At 49.6% G+C, this 22,570-nt stretch overlaps 1 protein-coding gene across 1 annotated transcript in view; it reads right to left on the reverse strand.

The window, feature by feature from the left end:
- ZFAT (zinc finger and AT-hook domain containing) overlaps positions 1-22,570 on the reverse strand; it is a 175,265-nt gene that overhangs the window by 143,165 nt on the left and 9,530 nt on the right. The window contains exon 2 of the mRNA XM_068525862.1: positions 6,356-6,532. Coding sequence (XP_068381963.1) covers positions 6,356-6,532 — 177 coding nt within the window. The remainder of the gene's footprint in view (positions 1-6,355; positions 6,533-22,570) is intronic.

Consider the following 22,570-nt stretch of genomic DNA (forward strand, 5'->3'; position numbering starts at 1 on the left):
GTGTCCCGCCTCTTTAGCACCCCACACCTAATCCCAGAGAAGCACCTTCCCCACTGCACTGAAACCACCTCTTTGTCCAAATGCCACCCACCAGCCAGGAGGCAGAACCAGCAGGAACAGTGCCTGGGCCTGCTCTGTGCTCCCAGCACCTAGCACAGCACCCAGGCATACAGCAGGTGCAATTAAGGAATAAATTAAGACGGAGGGAAGGGGAAGGGGAGAGAAGAGAGAAGAAGGAGAAAAGAAGAGTTGCTATTAAAAGTATGAAAGGGGAAGATGATGGAGGAACCAAAACCCGGCTCTCAGCAGACCCAGGTAAATTCCTGCTCAGGTAAGCCCAGTGTCCCCGCCTCCATCAGGATGAACAAGTGTGCGCACACACATTCACCCATCACACACACACTCACCCAGCACACACTCACCCAGCACACATGCACTCACCCAGTGCACACTCACCCATCACACACCCACACCCACCACGCATGCACACACCCACTCACCAATCACTAACACACACTCATAGATACAGTCACACACTCACACGCACACATTCTCTTTTACACACTCATACATACATACAAGAGGGAGAATGAACTTGGTCCATTAGGGAATTTTTTTCTCGGACCAGAGCCAGAGATTTGATTAGCAAGAAGGGAGAAAAATAAAAGGCTCTTCTGCAGACCTTTTCCAACACGAGCAAAAGAGATTAAAAGGCTATAAAATAAACCAGAGGATTTAGGAACCTTCATGTTATAAAGGGAGACCAAAATAATAAATCAATTACTACTCAGGTAAAGGTTTAATTAAACCATTTCAAGCATCTCTCAACTTAAAATGAATTGTGAAGGTTAAACCTGAATGGAAATCATTAGAGAGAAACTAAGATTCTGGAAGTCTCAAATTTTATGGGCTTGGACAAAGAGGAGAGGAAGGACTTGGGGTTCTTAATGAAAGACTTTTGAAGAAATTTTCTCATATTAACAGTCTAAGTCTAATTAAAGTCTTAAGAAATACTTTTTAAAATTAAATTACACAGGCAACTAATCTTCCAGTATACACACACACACAGACACACACACACACACACACACACACACAAAGAGAAAATGTATTCAAGAAGAATTTAAGTGAAAAGTAAATTAGTTAATAAAGGAAAATAACTTTTAAAAGAAGTTCAAAGGTAAGAATTTGATCATACCAAGAGTACCACAAGAACACTGCATGGTCAGGCCGCTCAAGATGGCTGCACTCTTGCTCTCTGTCCATCCCCTGCCTGACCAGGGCTGCTTCACCTACACCCTACTCACATGACTGACCTTCCTGTGTACTTGACCCAGGCCCCAGCTAGTGATAGTTTATCAAAGGGGCGGTGAGGGGCGTGCCCCTCGACTGGTTTCCCTGGTAACTAATGAGCCCAGCTGACATCAATTCCCCTGTAACTGGTAATCTCCCCTTCCCCCCACCCCGGGACCAAGGCTACCAACACGTCCTGCCCTCCACGCCCCGCACACGGTGGGGTGTCCCTCCAGGACTTTGCTTCAGATGTGTAAGCTTCCCCACCCATTAAACCCCTGATGTCTCTGTTGCTGACTCTGGGCTCTTTCTTTGGCCTTGAAGCTGGGCAAGCACAGGCCTTGTAGGCCTGCAGGGTGCAGCCCAACAACTGGAGGAGCAGCCTAGAGACGGAGGAGACTCCCGCGAGCACCGAGATGTCGGGCATGGAGAGCTGCGGAGGCCGTCCACTAGCATGCGGGGCCCGAAAGCTGTGGGCGCAATCTCGGGGCGGCTGTCCACTAACTCGTGGGCCCCAAAGTTGCGGGGAAATCCCAGGGCGGCCGTCCTTGCTGAGTGAGGGCTGCCGAGAGATCTGGAGAGCAGTGCCCTCTAACGGCTCTGCTACTGTATCTAAGTGAGACTTTTGTAATTGGTTAAGCTAGTAGCTCTCTAGAAGGAACTGGTATTTCTCTTGTGCCTTTGAGAAGTAAATGATCCACCTAGGCTCCCGGGAACTTTAATCTTTTGTGATCTCTAAGAGTAAAGGAGAAAAAAGAGCCTCTAGGTAAACTCTATAGTAGTAATTATGTTTTGGGAATGTCTATCTAAAATAGTCTCTCCAGATTTCGGGAACTTGAAACTAAGTTAAAAGAAGAAAATTCATGGGTCATTTCAAATAAGATAAAATATTAGAACATTAATTGCTGGCTGGGTCTAAGTTTATCTACCTATGCCTGCTTACGAGAGGAAGACTAAAGCACTAAATTTTCCTATTAGGAAATGCAGAATGACTTGCTTCTTGGTTTTTGCCAGAGGTTATGGTTTTCAAGGGATAAAATTATAATCAGTCATAATTCTAGTTATCGTAACCAAGTTTATCGATTACATTGTAATCAGGTGTTTAACCATGACTTTTTAAGTCTTTTGTCTTTTATAGACAGCTATTGTTTTACTCTGATGCTTTTGCAAAAGTGCTTCATCTTCAAGAAGATTCACAGTTAAGGACATTTTGACAGTAACAGGTCTCTGATAAACTTCAGAATATACTGCTGAACTGGGTAAGAAATTAAAGAATCCTAATGGAAAACCTGATGGCTTCATTAAAAGTTAATAGAAAGATTGGTTACTGAGTGAACTGGTCAATATGGTTATAATTTTTATGGGTTTTGTCTGGAATGTTCCTGGTTTGATCTGTTTTCCAGATAGAGGGAAACCCTTCCCCTCAAGTTGGTTATGACTTACAGCAACTGGGTAAATTACACCTGTGGGTAGAATTGAAACATTCTTCTTTTCTCTCTGCCTGGTCCCTCCAGAAACTGGGAACTCTAGGGTTCTGAGCAGCCTTATCAGATGAATGGGGAAGACCGTCTCCTGGCATGTGCCGGAATCTCAGTGTTTTGGGGACCGAGAGGTCCACCGAGGCAGAGCCTGATGGCAGGCCTTTGGCATGGTTTTCCTGGCCCTGAGAGGCCTTTTGGGGATTCAGTCTGAGACTCCTGAGGAGTTCCCCCTCAGCCAGTTTGGAGGAGCCTATGTGGTCAACTGACCAGACTTATTTTGCCAACAAATTAATTTTGATTGGCTGAGTTTGGTGGAGATGAGAGTAATTTTAGAGAGAACAATATTATGTTTCAGTGGATGTTAAATTCTAGTTCTGTTAATTGAGGTCTGTATTTATGAAAGTTATCGTGTTAGCCATACTTTTGCCCTGATGTTCTGGATTGAAAGAAAATGATCTAGTGAAACTGTCACAGAGTACAATCACTCATGAAGTACGACACTGCTTGCTTTAAGTCTGCTGCTAAAAGCACGTGTACAATGCTTGTGTGACAACTGGGTACAAATGATAAAATGTATCACCTATAAAGTGTTTTCCCCCATTAACATACCTGAGCCTATTCACGAGATCTGATTAGTTTTCCCCCAATGTGAATGACTAGGTGAATATAAAGGAGGCGTAGCACCCACATGATCTGAACCTGGGGTAGGAGAAAGCACCCCAGCATCTCGGGACAAATGTTTTGATCATCAGTGCTTTCTACTGGAAGATGTGCAATCAAAAGGGGAAATGATGGAAAAATCTGCACATGCTGCAGTATGGGGAAGTCATTCCGGCTTATACATGGTTTAACTTAAACTTTACTGACCAGAGCAGCCTGTCTTGTGGCCTTTCAGACAGGCGTTGTACATCTGCTTTGGCCATTGAGGAAGGGAATGCATTTGAAAGCCAAAACGGTTCAGACATCCAAGGTAAAAACTAGGTGGCCACTGTATATGCGATTTTAGACACGTTCTCCTATTACTGAAGAGTCTTCTGAACTGTATCTCAGATGTGGTTACTGCTCGTATTGTGCTTAATTGTCACGACCTCCCCTGTGTCGTGCCTGTTAGGTGTCTCACATTTCGTCCCCGGCCTGAGGGAGGAAGTGTATCCGAGGACACAGCAGCACGGGCCTCACTGCGAAATGAGTCTAGTTGCTGAGTATCCGCGAGATGCCGTGGTCGCCCTCCTCCAGGCTTCCATGAAAAATCGACCTGGCTACTGTGACTATGCGGGGACTACTGACCATGGGGGAGAAAGACTCACCATCTTCCGGTCCCACGTGCCAGCACATCAGAAGGACCCCCATCAGTAAACGTTATTGTACAGCTGACTGCCTATGAGCCCCCCTGGGCTATGCTGGGTGGAGTGGAATAGGCTGGCTTCTGGACACACAAGTCCAGCTAGTGGGATTAACTGGGTTTTGTTTAGAAAGACCCAACAGGTCCACCCCTAATAGCACCCAACATAACACAGGGTGGCAGACCTGTCCTGTGACTGCTGACTCCTGGCTAGGCCACCAGAATGTTCCCCTTAAAGCCGGGCCTTCGCCTCCCCATGGGGTGGCTCTGGGTTTGTGAAAACCAGACATGGCCTTACCTTCCTTATAACTGGACAGCGCACTGCTGCCCTTGACTCCCTCTCCATTGACCTTGTAAGCACTTGGCTCCAAACTATGCCCACATCGCGGCAAATGACTGCTCTGAGCGTACAGTTCTAGGTGTCTCACTCATGATACTGTGGCCGTACTGTACTGTGGCGTCTGGCTGCAGTGCCCCCTACATACCCGACCCCAGGGATATCAAGGAAGACGAGCGGACCAAGACTGTAAGGGTCGTGCAGGGTACGCAGGGGTGAAGGGTATGGTCAGGCCCCTCAGATGGCTGTTCTTTTGTTCTCTGTCCACCCCCTGCCCGGTCAGGGCCTGCTTCACCTACACCCTACTCACATGACTGCCCTTCCTCCGTCTTGCCCAGGCCCTAGCTAGTGACAGCTTATCAAAGGGGCGGTGAGGGGCGTGCCCCTCGACTGGTTTCCCTCGTAACTAATGAGCCCCCCTGATGTCAATTCCCCTGTAACTGGTAACCTCCCCTTCCCCCGGGAGCAAAGACTGCCCCATGTCCTGCCCACTGTGCCCCGCACACGGTGGGGTGTCCCTCCAGGACTTTGCTTCAGACCTGTAAGCTCCCCCACCCATTAAACCCCTGATGTCTCTGTTGCTGACTCCGGGCTCTTTCTTCGGCCTTGAAGCTGGGCAAGCACAGGCCTTGTAGGCCTGCAGGGTGCAGCCCAACAACTGGAGGAGCAGCCAGGAGACGGAGGAAACTCCCGTGAGCGCCGAGATGTCGGGAATGGAGAGTTTTCACCTTATGCCACTAACAGTAACAAGTAGAATTTCTCCTAACTTCTCAACAACTCAATCTCCTGTCAGGCATGTTTCTCTGAGCACCCTGGGAATGGCCAGAGGGACTCAACCAAAACCTTTTGAGTCTGGAGTCTCTCCTTGTTAACGGTGTCAGACAGATGATCAATAAGCCAGCCTCTTTAGAAATGCCAGTCTAAATATTCCCAAGAAAGAGCAACTGGATTATTAGTGTGACTAACGAATCCTGCGACGGGACGTTTACCGCCACAGATCGCGCTTCTGCACAGGAGACTGGCCATCATCTCTCATCGTATAAAAATTGTTTTCTTGGGGCTTTTTCTGACTCTGGTTTTCAGCTGTTCCTCCTATACCATATGTTTTCTTTGTCTGCGGGGACCTAATTACAGTGCCTGGATGGTTTCTCTAATCCATCCACCTGCTGCATCTGATGCCACTCAGTGGCAAGTGTCTGGACACTGCAAACAAGATGTATCTCACTTCCGACACTGACTGTGAACCTGAAGCATTCTGCGAATCAAAGCTCTGCGATGGGAATCCCTGTTCCAGGTACACATGAGCGGTCCAGCCGTGCTGTTTCGAAGATTATATATCCTTATTCATTCATGACGTATGTTATCATACAGCTTCCCTTTCGTCTTCTCTGTGCCAGGCAGCATCCTTGGTGCTGTCACCATATCTTTGACTTAATCCTCACAGACCCCCTTGCGACAGGCAGATTTGTCTTCATTTTTCAGGTGAGCAAAGTGAGGCTCAGAGGAGTAACACCATTTGCTGCAGGTAATGCGGCAGCAGGTGCTGGAGGTGGGTTAAACACACTTGTCGGACAATAAGCTCGTGCTTTTTGCCCTGCTGGATGGTGTCAACTCATTTCATTCATTCATTCATTCATTCATCCATCCCTCCATCTACCAACCAGGCATTGGAGAAGCACCTACAGAGACTAGGTACAGGGAAGTCAAACACACAATCTTACTTGAGCAGATCTACAAATGGAAATTACTGTGACTTCTGGCTGGAGATTTGGATTTTTATGAGACCCTATGCCCACCAGACAGAAACTGAGAATCAAAGTATCTGAGAGCAAATAAGCATCATCATCTCCCTCAGGCACACCGTGGGCGTGGCGCCCTCGCCCAGCACCCCAGCCCCCTTACCATCTCCGGTTTTGCCTGGGTTGGTGGGTTCAGGGGTACTCAGAGGCCTCAGGGGAATGATGATCTCATCCACATTAACCCCCTCTTCTGCGTGCTTCTCAGAAACGTGGGAGAGGAGTTCCGATTGACTTGGTGAGAAAAGGTTACAACATTTACACATGAAGATGGCTGGGTTTTCTGGAAGGAAAAAAAAAGCAAAATATGTTATTTCATCTTCACCGAAACAATGACTACATCCAAATGCCAAAGAAAAATACTGAAGGTTGCTCTTCTGAGCAATCGCCAGGCGCCAACAGGTGTGTCCTTCCGGTGGACGCTGCACAGCCAAGCAGCTCACTTCTAACTGCAGGTGGCCCCGGTTGCCAGAAAATTCTTTCTTCAATATTCCAAAACCTCAGTCCTTCTGGACCGTGTCTAATATGGACCTCCCTGTTACCCTAATCTACTTAAGAGCCTAGATTCCGGATTCACATAGCAAAGTAAAATATGAATATGGAACTTGAAAATTAATCCAACCTTCAAATGAATGAACCACACTGACAACACTGAAGTATTCTAGCGAGACTCACTCAAATTAGGTGCAAGGAAAAAATGATCAAAACAGCATTTCTTAAGAGCCAAGCACCTTTCACTGGCGGGCACAGGAACTAAGAGCAAGAAGAATGGGAAGCTGTTGCTTTTTTAAGCCATTTAATTCCTATTTAAAGCATTATCACCGTTCACAAATATTTATTAACAGTCCATTACGTTCATCCCATTATACTAGGCAGGAAGACATATGGGGAAAACAACTCATTTTTGAGTCCAATAAAATAATTACAGGCACATATAGGAATATTAAATTTAGGATCCAATAACAAAAGCTAGATTGTTTTTCCACATTTACACTGAAAGGAAGAATTGGTATGATGGCTTTGAAGGTTCAATTTCCAACTCCAGACCCTAAATGCTGTAAAGCTGGATGACCTTGTTGAAGTAGTACTAATCTCTCGGTTGCAACGCTGAACAGGACATGCAGGTAACAAGTCTCCTCTGCAGTGGGAACCCAGGAGGCTCAGTAAGCCACGCCCTGATTCAGTGCAAGCCTCCACCTACTCTGTGCTCTCGCCCGGCGGCTGTAACCGCTGGAAATCCACCCCACACAGCCGGGCTCCCGACACGCACCACCACCAGCCTCACGGGGACTGTTAACATGGCCTCGTGCAAGGCGTCGAGGCCACCGACTCTGCCAATGGCGACCAAGTCTATCGCACCTCTTCCTCTCCCCTCGCCCCCGTGCTCACAGCCAGCTGCCGACCGGCTTCCCATTTCACTGAAGCGGCCAGAAGACGGTGCCAGAGCCTCCTGGAGCAGCCGCCCACCTGCCGCTCCTGCCGGGAGGAGAGGGGGCCCAGCAGCGGCACAGAAGGGGGCTGTATGCGGAGTGGTCCACCCCGGGGCAGGCGGAATGTTGAACACGGTTTAGCAGCTCGTGGAGGTGAGAGAAAGCAGACCAGCACGGAAACGTTGCTGACGCTTTCTCACTTTCTAAAGACAACGCACCCCGAGCGCCTACACCTGGAGGACTGCTCGGCCGGCCCTCACCCTGGAAGGCACAGGACAGAGGGCAACGCCGTGGCCCGTGCGCTCCAAACCCCAGCCTCTCCCACTGCCTCACGACACTGTTCTCGAAACTCTGCTTCTCTCTCCAGGTCATCCACTTTTCCCCCTCTGCCGGCCTCTGCACGCCATGACTGCTCCCATCTTACCACAAAACCAAGCAAAAATCTCTCTTGATCGCCACTCGCCCAGTCTCCCCAACCGCATTTTCCTCCTCTTTACAGCAAGACCAGAAAGGAGACGATGAAGCAAAGCAGTGGACCTACACGGTGCTGCCACCGTGAGGACGGAGCCCGCGAGGCCCCGTCGCAGAAATGAGGCCCTCTCTGCCTTCAGAGAAAGGGTTTCTCCATGAACAAGCAGGCGAGATAATGACCTACGAGAATTCTTTCCCACCAAATGGCACATGAAATAGAAACTTAACAAAGCAGAACATTGCTTCATCGATGAAAATCTCTCATGAATACCGTCAATCGATATTTTATTTTTTTCCAAGAAATGTTTTATTCCTAAGGAACCCAAAATGCTTCCAGAACAGGAAGAGATCAAGTGACAGCTTTTTTCTTCGTAAGAGGCCATGTCGTTTGCAACGTGCACCCTGCTGATCCTATGACGACCCTATGATTTAGGCAAAAGGGGGTCTGTCATCCCCATTCCACAGCTGAGGAAACTGAGACTGGGGGGAGAAGCAATCTGCCCAAGTCACACCCAGGCTCTCTGCCACCTGCTTTTGACATGAACTCTGGCGACAGACCATGAGCTGAGCGCCTCCAAGTTACAGCTAAAATGCTTATCTCTGTAGCCAACTGAGTCTGAAATGAAAATCATTACAGAGCGGAGCATAATCCCCAAATCACGTATCAAGTTCTTTCTTGGTCATTTCGGCATCCACAGAGCAGCGGCCACAGGGTGGGCCCCAGTGCAGGCACCAGGGACGCAAAGATGAGTCGGGCATGAGGTCCTGCACAGAGGAGGCCACCAGCCCACGGGGGAAACAGACACGCCCAGAACAACGGCATCTTAGGGCCTTTACTGAAACAAGTTCCCTACAGACCAGGACGTATTCTTGATTCCCGTTATGCTTTCAGGAGAAAGGGAATTCTGCGACACGTAACAGAGCAGCACTTCCGGGGACCACAGGGTTACTGTGAGGGGTCCCTTAGTTCCCAGGCATACCAGGCACTGTCTGGAGACCAAATAAATACAACTACTTTTGCATCTGCATGTGACCGCGTGTTGGCATCAGCAGTAACTAACCTACTGCCCAGTGTCCCACAGAGCCTGGAGGCCTGAGCAGCCCGGAGCGCCGCCTGGCCTTGGCCATCTGCCATCAATCAGTACATCTCCCGAATGCCCACCGTGTGTCCAGCGCTGGGCCTGGGGTTCCCGAGGTGCAGGCGGAGACAAGCACACATGAGCAAGGACAACTGTCACAGAGGAGAGGGTTCAGCGTGCGAGGGAGACGGCATGGGGACCGGCATCTGCACTGAGACCACGGAAGCCAGCAGGTCCCGGGAAGCCCAGCTCAGCAGCCCCGCTGCAGGGCCCGCGCTCGGAATGGCTGACAGGAACACACCCTGCCACCAGCGAAGGGGCCAGGAGCCCTCGAAGACGCCCGCTCGTGTCTTCTGAGCAGCAGTTCCACTTCTCAAGATCCAGTCTTCAGGAGCATCCAAAACGCAGACAAGGATTGTGCACAAAGATACTCAACACGGAGGTCCCTGTCAAGTTCCAGAAGCCACCACATGCTCTGCAGCGGGCATGTCAGGGCACATCCCCCAGAGAAATTCCACGCAGCCACTGAAAATCATATTTGCAGAGAACCTGAGTGACACGGAAAATGCTCAGAATAAACGTTCAGTTCTACAGAGTGGGACACACCACAACTCGGTATGTACATGACTTTGTTCCCAATGGAGAGACGTGGTTTACGGGCTGATGGATGGAAGAACAGACGGCCAGGCTGAAAGGAAACACAGCAAGATCCTGCCTGCTGGACTCTTCTTTATAGGCACTTACGGATTTTCCACAATGAGCCTATATGACTTTTAAAACTCAGGAAGGTTGCTAGACCTCCTGAGAAGTGAGGTAGCAGGTAAACACAGGAGTCAGGACACGGCTCCGAGTGATGAGCACTGAGCAGCTCGGGCAGGGCGGCCTCTTGTTCAAGGCCGCGTCCCCCAGCCTGGCCAGGAAAGGTGTCCAAGGAACGTGCAAGCCGAGATGGGTGCTGCAAACAACAGACACGGTGGGAAGAGGGAAGGCAGGGATCCTTGGCTAAAGTTCCCGGAAGGCTTCCAGGAGGAGGCACTGAATGGACTGTGAAAGCGGCCCTGAGAAGGGCACTCGGGCTCCAGCGGGCACCAGACACGGGCTCCAGGCCACACCCCACAACATGACCTCACGCACTCCCCCACCTCCCAGCCAGCCAGGACTCTCATCCCCACGCGACAGAGGCAGGACTGGGGTTCGGAGAGGCTGACCCCGAGGCAGAGCCCAGCTTCACCTGAGCCAGGCCCAAAGTCTCCGATGGGCCACTCGGTCCTTCCGGGGTCAGCACTGGGAGGGAACACGGCTACACAACGGCCAGCAGGACCACAGAACCCTCCTGAGCCGGGCCAGCGGGTGGGCCGGTTTTGCTCCCAGCAGGGCAGTCCTGCACTAGGAATAGCCTGTTCAGAAGCCCCGGCAGTGTTCCCTCCAGATCATCATCTGTGAGCCGCCCCCAGGCCTCTGGCAAGGAGGGAAACTGTGCACTCTTTAGACATGTTCACACAGCAGCGTATCAGCAAGATGCCAAAACACGCAAAGAAAGTGTCAGATCGGGCTGCATCCCGCAAACATTAAGAATTGTTCACCTACCAAAATAACAACAAAGCAGCTCTTTTCATTTTTTTAATAGTAGACTAATATGAAAAAAATGGATCTTATACCCTGAAATATAATCATAATTATGTTGTCAGCAAATTCTGATGAAGATGCCATAATTTGGATGCATTTTTAGGTTCAATTACTGTGTACTCGTCCTTAGCAAAAGGATTCAAAGGGAAAATGACGTGTTCAGCACAAGGAAAATCACAGAAGTTTGGGGTTTGAGCATTCGATTTCTACGAACTTTTGCCAGTTTTTAATCAGCTACTCTGTACTGTTAAAAAGGAAAACTCTTAAACTAACTGCATAAAGTCCTCGTTTCTGAACTCTGAGTTGCAAACACTCCCAGCCAGGAACAGCCAGGTCCTGTCTGCGACCTCTGACCCCCTACCTGCTCACCCCTGCCTAGGAACCAGAGACGAACAAGGGCCTCTGACCACTCCTCCCAGAGGAAGGTCATGACCTGGAGGGCCTGTGGGTCCCGGGAGGGCGGTCGGGCCCCTCTGACCCTAGGGAAGGCCACCGGGAGCTGACAGGTCACCGGCGTGAGTGGCCAGGCCTCTCCCCTTCTCCTTTGGCAACGGGCAGCCCACACGTCGGCTGGAGCCGGCCTGCTCCTGAGGGACCCCTCCCCATTCTCAGGCCCTCGAGTAAACAGGCGAAGAAGGTCAGTCCAGCCTTGAGCTGAAGTCGTGTGCTCCGGCCGGCTCACAGGACGTCCGGCCCAGCACACAATCAAGGGCGTCCTTTCCTTTTTGCTGTTGTCCTTTGTAAGTGCATCTCCCGTGGGGACTCAAGGGTGGGATGACCAGAGCAGGATGCGATCCAGGCATTCCAGGTCTCTCGGCCCTTAAGCCACCTTGTAAATTATTACTATTAATTATTACAGAAGTCACAGGATGAATCCGCGCTCGTGGCGTAACAGGCAACACAGAAGCACGCGGAGCAGAGACGGCCACCTGACCATCCCCCTGCGAAGAACAGCATCGCTGAGCAGAGGCTTCTGCTGTGCGTCCAGGGACAGAAAGAGACAGGGACACCCCATGCACACGCCTCTGCTGCCCGCTGCCCCGTCTCCCCCCACGCCCTGGGCCCTCCTCCCTCCCTCCGCCCCCCAGCGCTGAGCTCCACACAGAAGGAAGGGACGGGGCATCTGGTGTCGCTGACCTGGGGGTCTCAGGGACCCCGAGCATAAACTCAAACTACGTTTTCCGACAGAAGCAACGTTAGAAGTGGCCTCAAAGTCTGCGAGGTCTCGTGGGGCAGCCGGGGCTGGGTGGGCAGGGTGTGGGATCCCAGCCCCCGACTGCCTGCGCACCTGTGGGCCCGGCACTGACGCTTTCACTCACGGTATAAAGGGCGGGAGGGGGTAGCACAGGACAGAAGTCCGCCCTGTGGTGCTTTTCAGTCTGGGTTTCATGACACAGGCGTGACACAAACACAGCAGCCAGATTCACTGGAAACACACAGGCATCAGAGGGTTCTGGGGAAGGGAGATGGCACAGGTAAGCTGGTTCCGACATCCCAACTTCCTCCTTCAAAGCACCAAGAGAGTGAAGGCCCACGTGAGGGCCCATGCATCTACCCGAGGCCAGGCCAGACCATCGGAGACCAGGATGAGGGAGGAGAGCTGTGGGGACCTACTCAGAGACACGGACTCCCAGCCACACCCTGAAACGTGCTTCATCCAAATGAAAGCTGACAAAAACCCAACAGGGCATTATGAAGGTAAGAAAAGGAAGTGGCAGGAAGGTAGCCCCAGGAACAGGTCATACACAGCAAGGCCCTCCACGTGGGAAGGCAACTGGCAGAAATGGCAGAAGCCGTCAGGGGTGAGGTAACGGGGCATGGAGGGATGTGGCAGCCTGCGTGGCCTAAAGGTTCCCAGCGTACACGGATGTGGTTACACATCTCTCCTACGCTGCTCCTGGGGATGCAAAACGGCACGGCCACTTTGGAAGACAGTTTGATAGTTTTTTATAAAACTAAACGTACTTCACCATATAATCCCGCAGTCGTGCTCCTGGGTATTTACCCAAAGGAGTTGAAAATGTGTGTCCACACAAAAAACTACAAACAAATATTTATAGCAGCTCTGTCGTAACTGCCAAAGCTTGGAAGCAACCAAGATGTCCTTCAGTAGGCAAATGGATAAACTGTGGTGCATCCAGACAATGGAATATCATTCAGCACTAAAAAGAAATGAGCTATTGGGAAGGGGGGAGGGGTAATATAGGGGTACGGGAGTAAGAGGTACAAACTATTAAGTATAAAATAAGCTCCAAGGATATATTGTACAACACCAGGAATATGGACAATATTTTATAATAACTATAAATGGAGTATAACCTTTAAAAATTGTGAATCACTATACTGTACACCTGAAACATATAATACTGTACAGCAACTATACTTCAATAAAAAAAAAAGAAAAAAAATGAACTATCAAACTATGAAAAGACATGGAAGAGCCTGAAATGCATATTACTAAGTGGAAGAAGCCAATCTGAAAACGCTTCATACTGTATGATTCCAACTATATGACATTCTGGGAAGGGCAAAATTATGGAGACAGTAAAAAGACCTCCAGTAAAAAGTAAAAAGACAGTAAAAAGGTGGCCACGCTTGGGGTGGAGGGGATGAACAGGCAGAGCACACAGGATTTTTAGGGTAGTGAAAATATTCTGCGTGATTCCATAATGATGGATACATGTCACTACATATTTGCCCAAACCCACAGAATGTACAACAGCAAGAGTGAACCCTAATGTAAACTATGGGCTTTGGGTGATGACGATGTGGCAGTGTAGGTTCTCCAACTGTACCAAATGCACCACCCTGGTAGGGATGTTGATAACAGGGGAGGCTGTGCATACCTGTAGGCAGGGGGGATATGGGAGATCTGTACCTTCATCTCAATTTTGTTGAAAACCTAAAACTTCCCTAAAAAAAATAAAGTCTTTAAAAATATATATTGTGGGGCTTCCCTGGTGGCGCAGTGGTTGAGAATCTGCCTGCCAGTGCAGGGGACACGGGTTTGAGCCCTGGTCTGGGAAGATCCCACATGCCGCGGAGCAACTGGGCCCGTGAGCCACAATTACTGAGCCTGCGTGTCTGGAGCCTGTGCTTCGCAACAAGAGAGGCCGCGATAGTGAGAGGCCCGCGCACCGCGATGAAGAGTGGCCCAAGCTCGCCGCAACTAGAGAAAGCCCTCGCACAGAAACGAGGACCCAACACAGCCAAAAATAAATAAATTAATTAATTAATTTAAATTAAAAAAAAAATATATATATATAGTGGCAAAAAGTTCCAGAAAGATGGAGCAGATGTACCGTTCCCTATTCTTCCCACTAAGTGCAACTAAAACCCTGGACGTCACAGATAAAATACACATAAGACTGTGAAAGTCGGAGAGAAGGTGGCAGAGCAGCTAACAAACAACCTTGCAAGCTGAGACAGTAAGTGCCCGGAGCTTTCCTTTCACCCCCTAGAACTCAGAAGCAGAAACATCAACAGGCACAGGAAGAAACAGCTCCAACAAGAGCCTGCTCTCACTGGCCAGCGGGTCAGGAAAGGGACAGCCTCACAAGACACAAACCTTCTAGGCAATATCCATCCTGCAACACTCAAACCCCACAGATAACACTGCAGCCCATCCCCACCCCTGCTAGTAGAATCAGTGACCTTGAAAATAGAACAATAAAAAACGCACAATCTGAATAACAGAGAAAACAGACTGAAAAAGAACAAAGACAGCCTCAGGGACCTGTGGGACTATAACAAAAAACAAGTCTACCATTTGTGTCAGTAGAGTCCCAGGAAGGGAGAAGGACAGTGGGGTGGGAAAGTATTCAGAGAAATAATGGCTGAAAATTTCCCAAAGTTGGCAAAAGACATAAAGCCACACAGTCAAGAAGGTGAGCAAACTCCAAACAGGGTAAACCCAGAGAAATCTATGACAAGACACATTATAATCAAGCTTCTGAAAACTAAAAACAGACAGGAAACCTGAAATCAGCAAGAAAAACAGTTTCCTGTGTGGAAAAACTATCCGATTGACAGCAGACTTCTCCTTAGACGCGTGGAGGCCACAAGGAAGGGGCACAGTTTTCAACTGCAAAAAGGAGAGAACTGTTCACCCATAATCCTACAGCCAGCAGCAACATCCTTCAGGAATGGAGGGAAAACCAAGACATTCCCAGACGAAGGAAAAGAAACAGAAGTTGTCACCAGCAGACCCAACCTAAAAGAAAGACCAAAGGAAGTTCCCTAAACAGAAGGAAAATGCTAAAACAACAACTCCTGCGACATCAAGAAAGGTAAAATGAACAAAGGAAAGTGTAAAAATATGGGCAAATATATCAGATTTCCTTTTTCCTGTTGATTTCCTAAATGACGTTTGACCATTAAACAAAAAGTATAACTCTGTCTGATGTGGTTCTCAACGTCTGCAGAAGAAACTTTTATGACAATTATAAACGGGGGAGGTAAAGGGACACAAGGTTGGGACTTCCCTGGTGGTGCAGTGGTTAGGACTCAGTGCTCTCGCTGCTGAGGGCCCAGGGTCGATCCCTGGTCGGGGAACTAAGATCCTGCAAGCTGCACCCCAAGGCCAAAAAAAAAAGGGACACAAGTTTTCTCCACTTCACTCAAACTGATAAAATGTCAACAAACAGCTCTGCATCTTGATTGCAGGGGTGGTTACACAAATCTACACATGTGGTAAAAATGGATTAGAACCATACATGCCCATTGTACCAACATTAATTTCTTGGTTTTGATATTGCACAACAGTTTCACAAGATGTAACCACTGGCTTGGAATGATGAAAGAGCTCTGGAGAGGGCTTCCCTGGTGGTGCAGTGGTTAAGAATCTGCCTGCCAATGCAGGGGACAAGGGTTCAAGCCCTGGTCCGGGAAGATCCCACATGACGCGGAGCAACGAAGCCCGTGCGCCACAACTACTGATCTTGCGCTCTAGAGCCCATGAGCCACAACTACTGAGCCCACGTGCCACAACTACTGAAGCCTGCATGCCTAGAGCCCGTGCTCTGCAACAAGAGAAGCCACCACAATGAGAAGCCCGTGCACCGCAACGAAGATTAGCCCCCGCTCGCCGCAACTAGAGAGAGCCCGCGCACAGCAACGAAGACCCAACACAGCCCAAAATAAATAAATAAAATTAATTAATTAATTAAAAAAGAAAAGAGAGTTCTGGAGATGCATGGTGGTGATGGTTACACGACAATGTGAATGTCCTTATGCCACTAAACGATACACCTAAAAATGGTTAAAATGGCAAATTTTATGTTATATATATTTTTTTACTCGCCTCCCAAAAACATAACCATTGGAGTAAGCCTGGAAAAGGGTATATAAGACCTCTCTGCACGATCTTTGAAACTTCCTGTGAATCTACTATTATTTCAAAATACAAAGTTAAAAAAAAAAATACTCCAGCCAACAAAACATACCAATGGCTGCCAGCTTGGAGTCTCTGGAAAAGGCACTAAATTTGAGAAGAATCGGGTATATTGTTTGACATACCCATGACCCCGTCCAATCCCAACCACCCTATGAGGTCCAAATGTCCCGCAGAGGTGGAGTGAGGTAGCTCACAGGGGGCAGCCAGGGCTCAGGCCAGGTCTCTGTGCTCACCTCCATGAGAAACAGGGCTCTGCACCCCAGCACCTTCCATACCACCTGCACTCATTACCTGCAGCCAGCGCCCCGCCCAGCCCAATGTCATCCATCCTCTTAGTGACGCTGCTGCTAGGGACACAGTAGGCACTCAATGTTAGACGAACTGATGATCACAAATAGCCTTAAACATTTATCGATAACCATAAGAAGACAAAATGCTCATTACTAGACTACTAAATTCCTCTCTTTAAAAGTGACAGTGTAAAACAAACTCTCTTCCTTCCTCTCCTTGATTAGTATAAATCATCCTTCGCTGCTTTTCAACTATCTTTTACTCGGATTGATTAACTTTAAAGAGAGTTCAAGAGCCAAAATTAAGGCCCTAATAAATTGCCTACCTTATGAGAAGAATAGGATGGCAAGTTCTTTCAGAGTTGTATTTTTGTTTTCTTGTTGTTCACTTGCCCTTAAGTTATTAAATTCAAAAGAGCTGGCAGCTTCCCAATAGGAGTGGAAATATTTTAGCAACATGCAGCCAGATTGCTGTCACATCCAAGGTAATGAATAAACTCTCGTATTGTGCAGCTTACTACAATCGAAAATACTTTTTTCCTTTATCTTCAGGAAGAGAGGCCTGGGCTTGGACAAAACACTTTCCTTCCATTTAGTTTATTTTGCAGAACTTTTCATGAGCTGTGGATATGCCGTATAACATCATCATCACCATCACACTTACTGAGAACTTGCTCTAACCCAAATAAGGGAATTCAAAGAGGAAGAGGGAGAAGAAAAGGAAGCTTAAAGCAATTAAACACTCACCATGAGCTGGCACCACGCAAGCCTCATGCTAAGAGTATTCAATCTTCACAACAATCCTATGAAATAGGTTTCTTTATTGTATCTCCTCAAATCTAAGACAACGTCTATTTTAAGAGGCACTGATACTTTACATACCACTAAAAGAGATTAAAACGCTACCAAATAAATTAAAACACGCTGGTTTCTTACCACACCAATTGTAAGACATCACCTGATTTTAGGGATGTTAAAATCAGTCTTTGAATCAGTGAAACTCAGGAATATTTCCAGATTCCGATGGAGATGCAGTATGGCCCAAGTGCCCGGGAGATTGGACTCCTAACCCCTGTTCTTTCCTTGTAAGGCCCCATTTCCCCCCTCAGCACCCACAACGAACACACCTGGGGGGCCCTGCCTCTGGGCTCACCTCCATGACCTCCTGCTTTCAAGAGAGAAGGAGACAAACATTTCCTGAGTACCAGGCACTTTCACACTCCTTATCACATGTAATCCTGACAGGCAGGGCAGCTGCTAGCCTACAAGGCACCTCTGTGAGAAAAGGAAAAAACGTACCCTTTCCTTAAGACACTAGCTCCCCCTGTCAGAAAGTGGTCAAAATATACTGATTTTGTCAGAACAAGATACTACCATTTGCAGAAAACTGTCATAATGAATATACAAATCTATGATGTGAAATGGTCCCCTTAGAGGCGGTACCCTTGTGCAGTGTGCGACCTGCACAGCTGTACACGGTGGCCCTAATGAGTCAGCCACGAAGATACTATTATCCCATGTTACAGATGAAGGAGCTATAACTTGCCTAAGAGGATCAAGTTCAGGCCTATATGGTTTCAAAGCTACCTGGTCAACTCACAAGGGACTTAAAAATCAGGTAGAAACACAGGCTGTATGCATGCATGTGTGCGGCGGTGGGGATGTCTATACAGGCACATACTAACCACATGCCACCAGAGAGCATGGGGAGGACGCAGAAACCCCATGGCTGAGGCACCTGGGGAAGGCTTCTCGGGGGAGGGAAGCTGAACGGATCCAGGAGGTAAGGAGAGCAGGCGAGCAGAACAGAGGAGAGCCTCAACCCCGGGGAGCCTTGAGTGTGTAGAGGGGGGGATAAAGTCAAGGTCGGGGGGCAACAACGCCTGGCCCTCGGAACACCCACCACGAGAACCTGCCCAAGAAAGGCAAGGGCACCCAGCCTCCAGAGCAGGAGGCCCATCGAGAGGGGCTGGGACGGGGCAAGGCACACAGGAAGCTTGCCCCATCGGGAAGTCCCCAGTCCCGCTGATGGGGGCCGAAAAGCTGAATCTGTATTTGAAATCTGTGGATTTTTAAATGCTGGCAACTAAATGAGATTTTCCTGAAAAAAAAAAAAACTGTGCAGGCCAAACAAATCAAGTCTTCAGGTTACATCTATCCTGAGAGCTGCCAATTTGCAACTTCTGAGAAAAGGTTTTCCACCTGGGTGACTAGGACCACTGTTAAGTGGCATGAGGAAAGCCAGAGAGCCTGGTCTGAAGAAACAGAGAGAGAGACGGACAGACACAGAGAGAGAGCTGAGGCCCCAGACCCTTTCCCCACCCCTCTGGCTCCCCAACACCCAGCAAAGCGCTGGGTTCTGGGTAGGCAGATTCTGAATGCTAGTTATTTCCTATTTCACAGACTCTGAGTTTTTCAGATCTTCCACAATGATGCTGACATGTGTAATCCAAGAAAAAATTAGATTAAAAAAATGTACATTGATATTAGAAATAAAGGCACAGTAAGTGACAAAATAAGGTCTCCTTCTTGGGGGAGAAAGACACTGATCCCCAGACACCCTGGGCCCCAGACAGTCTGACAGGCTCTGGGCCAAACACCAGCTGAGGAAGGAGAGCAGGGCCACAGCTGCCGACACTCGGCAGAGATGCAAACTCTGGTCACAGACAAAACGTGTCTCCCAGCTGATGGTGTTCTGATATTCCTCACTGAGGCTGATTAGACATTTGTGTGTGTGGAGGAGGTGGGGGGGACATCAAACCTTACGCCTGTCCCTGTCGTTCTCTCGTAAGGATATATTAGGGTGACACCAAAAGTGCATAGTGTTCAGGTGACAAAAAAGAAAGAAAAAAGAAAAGGTGACAGATTTAGAATCGATGAGGAAAAGGCATTCTTGACACAACAGTTATACTTGCTACAAGAAGATACCTGGTAGGTGAGGACAGCCAAGCCTCGAAGTGCCCAAGTCCAGAGCTTGAACGCATGGGCCAGGTGAGCCAGCGCCCAGGTGCACAGAGGGGCCAGGTGAACAGAAGGCCTCGGAGTAGGGGAGGCCAGGCATGGAAAGGTACCAGAGATCCCAGAGCTGGGTGTCCTCAGAGATTTCCCACATGTCGGCCATGGGAGGGGGGGCATGAAGACAGCATGGCCCGAAGCGGCACCCCCGGCCTCCCTGCCCACCCCAGCTGCAGAATAACATTAGACTTCCTGCTCTGTTCACAAAGATCTGCATGTCAGTGACCGCACTTGATCCTCCCTGCTATCCTGTGGAGTAACCAAGTAGATGGTGCCACCACCACCATCAGCATCAGCATCACCACCACCAACACCATCATCACCACCATCATCACCACCATCACCACCATCAGCACCATCATCACCGCCACCACCATCAGCACCATCAGCATCACCACCATCACCACCACCACCACCATCACTACCATCACAACCACCAGCACCATCACCACCACCACCAGCACCATCACCACCACCACCACCATCTCCATCATCACCATCATCATCACCACCACCACCATCAGGACCATCATCATCACCACTGTCACCACCACCATCACCATCACCACCATCATCATCACCACCATCACCACCACCACCATCAGCATCATCACCATCACCACCATCACCACCACCATCGCCATCACCACCACCACCACCGTCATCACCATCATCACCACCATCACCACCATCACCATCACCACGATCATCACCACCATCACCACCACCATCACCACCACCACCATCAGCACCATCACCATCAACATCACCACCACCACCATCACCACCACAACCGTCACCACCATCAGCACCATCACCATCAGCACCATCACCATCACCACCATCATCACCACCATCACCACCATCGCCATCACCATCATCACCACCACCGTCACCACCACAACCATCACCACCATCAGCACCACCATCGCCATCACCATCACCACCATCACCACCACTACCATCACCACCATCACCACCATCTCCATCATCACCACCATCACCACCATCGCCATCACCACCATCACCACCACCACTGCCGTCACCACCACAATCATCACCACCATCACCACCATCACCACCACCACTACCATCACCACCATCACCACCATCTCCATCATCACCACCATCACCACCATCACCATCACCACCACCACAACCATCACCACCATCACCACCACCATCGCCATCACCATCACCACCATCACCACCACAACCATCACTACCATCACCGCCATCACCACCATCTCCATCATCACCACCATCACCACCACAACCATCACCACCATCACCACCACAACCATCACCACCACAACCATCACCACCATCACCACCACCATGAACATCAGCATCACTATCATCGTCGTCCCCATTGACGATGGAGAGAGCTAGGGCTCAGAGAAGTTAGCAAGATGCCAAGGAGCCCCGAGCAGACAACACACGAAGTCAAAACCTGACCAAGACCTCCCAAGTCGACCTCCGTATGTGCCCACCCACGTGGGTCCAGCGCTGCTCCAGGAGGGAGTACTGACAGCGGGGCCCTGGGAGGGACACACGAGCCTTGGGCCCCACTCTGCACCCCGCCTCGTGGCTAGAGAGACATTCCGAACGATTCGTTACAACCAAGAGTAGCTACACCAAAAAGGGAACTTCACCCTCTGTGTGTTTATTATAATTTACAACAGGCACTCACTTCAGGGAGCAGTAAGCTGGAAAATGAGAGCACCAGATGCAGGGCCACCAACCCACCCGGAACACGTAGTTAATATGCATGCCCCTGCACAGCCTGGCAAGAGATCTAGAACTAGGGACAGAGAACCGCCACATACAGGGCATCAGCTTTGCTTGGCCAAAAAAAAAAAAAAAAAGGGTACCAACACACACCATAAACCCAGGGCCTTCAGGCAAGAGTGGGCACCATACATGTGCCAGCAGCACCCCCTGGTGGCCAGTCTGAGCACTACACCCTCCATTCCCAGGATGAAGCCATTCCCAAGACTGAACAGACAGACCCTAATGAAAACACAGCTACCATTCCCTGAGTCCTAACTCTGCCAGATGCTGTGCTTTGCCCGCCACCCACTTAACCTTCACATTAATCCAGTGAGGGAGGGGCTGCTATCCCCATTTGTAAATGAGTAAACTGAGCCCAGGGAGGGGACTGCAAGATCACAGAGCAGGTGAGCACACAGCAGAAGCACAGCCCAGGCCTGCCTGATGCCTGTCCTAAATGACAAGTCACCACTTGATGTACAAAAGGGGTCGACTGCTCTGCACTGTCTGAGTCAGGCTGGGTTTCCCCTGGGGGCTGGGGCCAGGGGCTTCTGCCCCAGTTCCGTTTGGTCTCACAGTGAATTCAGTCTGTGAACATTCACAGAGCTGTTTGTCTCTTCGATACACACCTTTCTATGTGTAGGTTATACATCAATTTTTTAAAACTTAAAAAGCAAATTATAAAGGGAAAGATATAGGAGGAAAAGGGGATTCTGATTCACAAGTGAATCTCTTATTTAAAATGACAAAGTGAGGTGAGAAGCCCAGACCTGGCCATGAACCCACCCTGGCCATGTGTTCGTGGCCTCCCTCCTGAGCTTCCGCTTCTACATCTGCTGGGACTGCAGGAGGACTGCAGGACACTCCCAGCCCGGTGACCGACACCCCTGAGGCACCGTCTCACGTGAAGCCATAGAAGGGCACCTGTCTGGGTCAGGACCTGGGTCCCCAGCCCCTAGCCAGCCCCAGCTCCGCACCTCCAGTGTGATGGAGTCTGTAAGTCTCCGAACCTCTCCAGGCCCCGGTGGGAAGTGGCCTTCGCATGGTTTAAAGTGGAACCTGGTCTCCGAGCCTCACCCAGAGGCTAATTTACAGGGAGACAGACAGAGCCGCCTGGACAGAAGCCAGGGTGTGCAGACGGCCCCAGCCTCCCCCATGGCCCGGAGGGGCCTGTTATGCACCTGCCCTCCCGCCTGCTACCCCACCCATGGATCACCTCCAAGGTGCCCTCCAGCTCTGAGG

The sequence above is a fragment of the Eschrichtius robustus genome, chromosome 17 (assembly GCF_028021215.1).
Source record: "Eschrichtius robustus isolate mEscRob2 chromosome 17, mEscRob2.pri, whole genome shotgun sequence".
NCBI classification, from domain to species: domain Eukaryota; kingdom Metazoa; phylum Chordata; class Mammalia; order Artiodactyla; family Eschrichtiidae; genus Eschrichtius; species Eschrichtius robustus.